The following is a 1818-nucleotide window of genomic DNA, read 5'->3' as shown; positions in this document are numbered from 1 at the left end:
TATATATATATATATATATATATATATATACTATGAATTAAGTCTGATTGCTAGTGAATCACATAATACCAGTTTCTGCAAGTCAAAGTGAGACTATGTAATCTTCAAAAGGAGAAGTTATACATTATTCCTCTTACAAGTGAAAAGTTTAGCTCCTAAGCAATCATGCATCATTGACCAATTTAATACTGTACATTCAGGGGTTTTACTGCTGCAGCCTTGCTTGGTCTGGCATGGTAGCTTATAGTGGCTAATGTTAGCCCACTAAAAGGAAGTTATTTCTGTTTGACAGGCTTTTAATGAAGCTAATTCGTTTCGCATTGACTAGTATGCTGCTGGTCAGCAAACGTTCTGTACAACCCGGTGGTCTCAGTCTTTAGTTTCTAATTGAACAGTTCTCTCTCCCTGTGCAGTCTGGAGCTGTGTGAGTGGAGGGGCCAGAACCAGAGGACTCTGACAGTCGGCTGGTTTCCTGCGAGCTTTGTCGTGCTGTCACTCCCTCTTGCTGCCACTTCCGGCAACTCCATGCCCAACCCTGCTTCTTCCACCCCTAACATCTCAGCCCCGCTGAAGGGCAGCCTGCAACACTACGTGCACGGAGACATCAAACCTGAGCGCTGCTGGGGGACACCTGAGAACCTGGACGAGTCAGTTACAACACTCATTCACTTCTCTCAGTCTCGCTTAGGCTTGTTGGATTTGCTTTTTCTATGATGAATCTGGAGAGAAGCTGTGGCTCTTTGCTTCTTAAGGAAAACCAAACCTGTTATTGTTTTTGAGTGCACAAAGTTGTCTGCTGTCAAACTCTGGTTTGTCCAGCCTCCACGATATAATTTAGTATGCGATAAACTGAAACTTGCATGGCAGTAAAATGACTCCGGAATTATGGTTTAATGACTGAGCAAAACTCAATTGATAAAGCTGTCCGGCTCGTTTTTATTTTCGTAGAGAGTGGCTTGAATTACCTGCATCTAAAAATACACCATAAAACAAGAGAAACGGGCCCAAAGATACAGCGTTCATATCTCTTGGCTGTTTTTAACAATGTCTTCAATGTGTTTTTTATTGCCTTGTAGCTTTTCTCTTCATTTATTGACCTCAAAGAATACTACAAATCACAAAAGGAAGACAATTAGTTGTGGGATGTTTACTATTTGTTTGATTCTGCCTATAATATATCATGTAGAATCCTCGAAGAAAAAAATACATAAACTTCCATCTCAGCTCACTGAGTTTTCTTGCAGAATGCTAACACTAACACTGCAGCGCTGACCTTTCACCTGCTGTCAGCCACTGTACTGTGGGTTGTGAGCTGAGGCTGTCAGACTCATGTTTCTGTTCTGTCCTGTGCAGCAGTGGCAGCTGGAGGACGGGGCCTGCCCGGGAGAGGGAGGGCTCCAATCTGCAACGCATGGCAGGTAGGAACTTCAAATATTGGCACAATGTAGTGAGGATATCTGCAAGAGAAGATTTTATTTCAATTTCAATAATGTTAAAACTATGATATGATTAGATATCATAATATAATATTGCACTTTACATGTCTTTAATGCTGTCTTTTCCTGCTCTAAAGGCTTTTTTTTATTTATAAGTAGAAGTGTTTGCTAGTCTCTTACTTCGGTCCACTTTTGATTTTATCTTTCTCATAAATCATGTCATGTATCATTATTACATATTCTGCATTGCATTAAAGCATCAGAAGTCAAAATAGTGATATTTGATTTTGCCAAAATTGCTCAGCTCCAGTAACAAGCTCTATAGTCTTTTAGAAAAAAAAATGACCAGCAGCCTCTAGCTCCACCAGTAAGAGCGTCCCCC

At 40.7% G+C, this 1818-nt stretch overlaps 1 protein-coding gene and 1 long non-coding RNA gene across 4 annotated transcripts in view; both read left to right on the top strand.

The window, feature by feature from the left end:
- The window catches only part of LOC116686336 (uncharacterized), a 26607-nt gene that overhangs the window by 6451 nt on the left and 18338 nt on the right, over positions 1 to 1818 (top strand). The gene's annotated exons all lie outside the window — the stretch shown is intronic.
- The window catches only part of tnk1 (tyrosine kinase, non-receptor, 1), a 16513-nt gene that overhangs the window by 10031 nt on the left and 4664 nt on the right, over positions 1 to 1818 (top strand). For all 3 annotated transcript variants that reach the window (XM_032511321.1, XM_032511320.1, XM_032511322.1), the window contains 2 exons: positions 414 to 647; positions 1354 to 1418. In XM_032511321.1, coding sequence (XP_032367212.1) covers positions 414 to 647; positions 1354 to 1418 — 299 coding nt within the window. The remainder of the gene's footprint in view (positions 1 to 413; positions 648 to 1353; positions 1419 to 1818) is intronic.

This window comes from Etheostoma spectabile, unplaced genomic scaffold (assembly GCF_008692095.1).
Source record: "Etheostoma spectabile isolate EspeVRDwgs_2016 unplaced genomic scaffold, UIUC_Espe_1.0 scaffold352, whole genome shotgun sequence".
In the NCBI taxonomy this organism is placed as follows: Eukaryota; Metazoa; Chordata; class Actinopteri; order Perciformes; family Percidae; genus Etheostoma; species Etheostoma spectabile.
The sequence above is the reverse complement of the archived record's forward strand: the minus strand, read 5'-3'. Positions and strand labels throughout refer to the sequence as shown.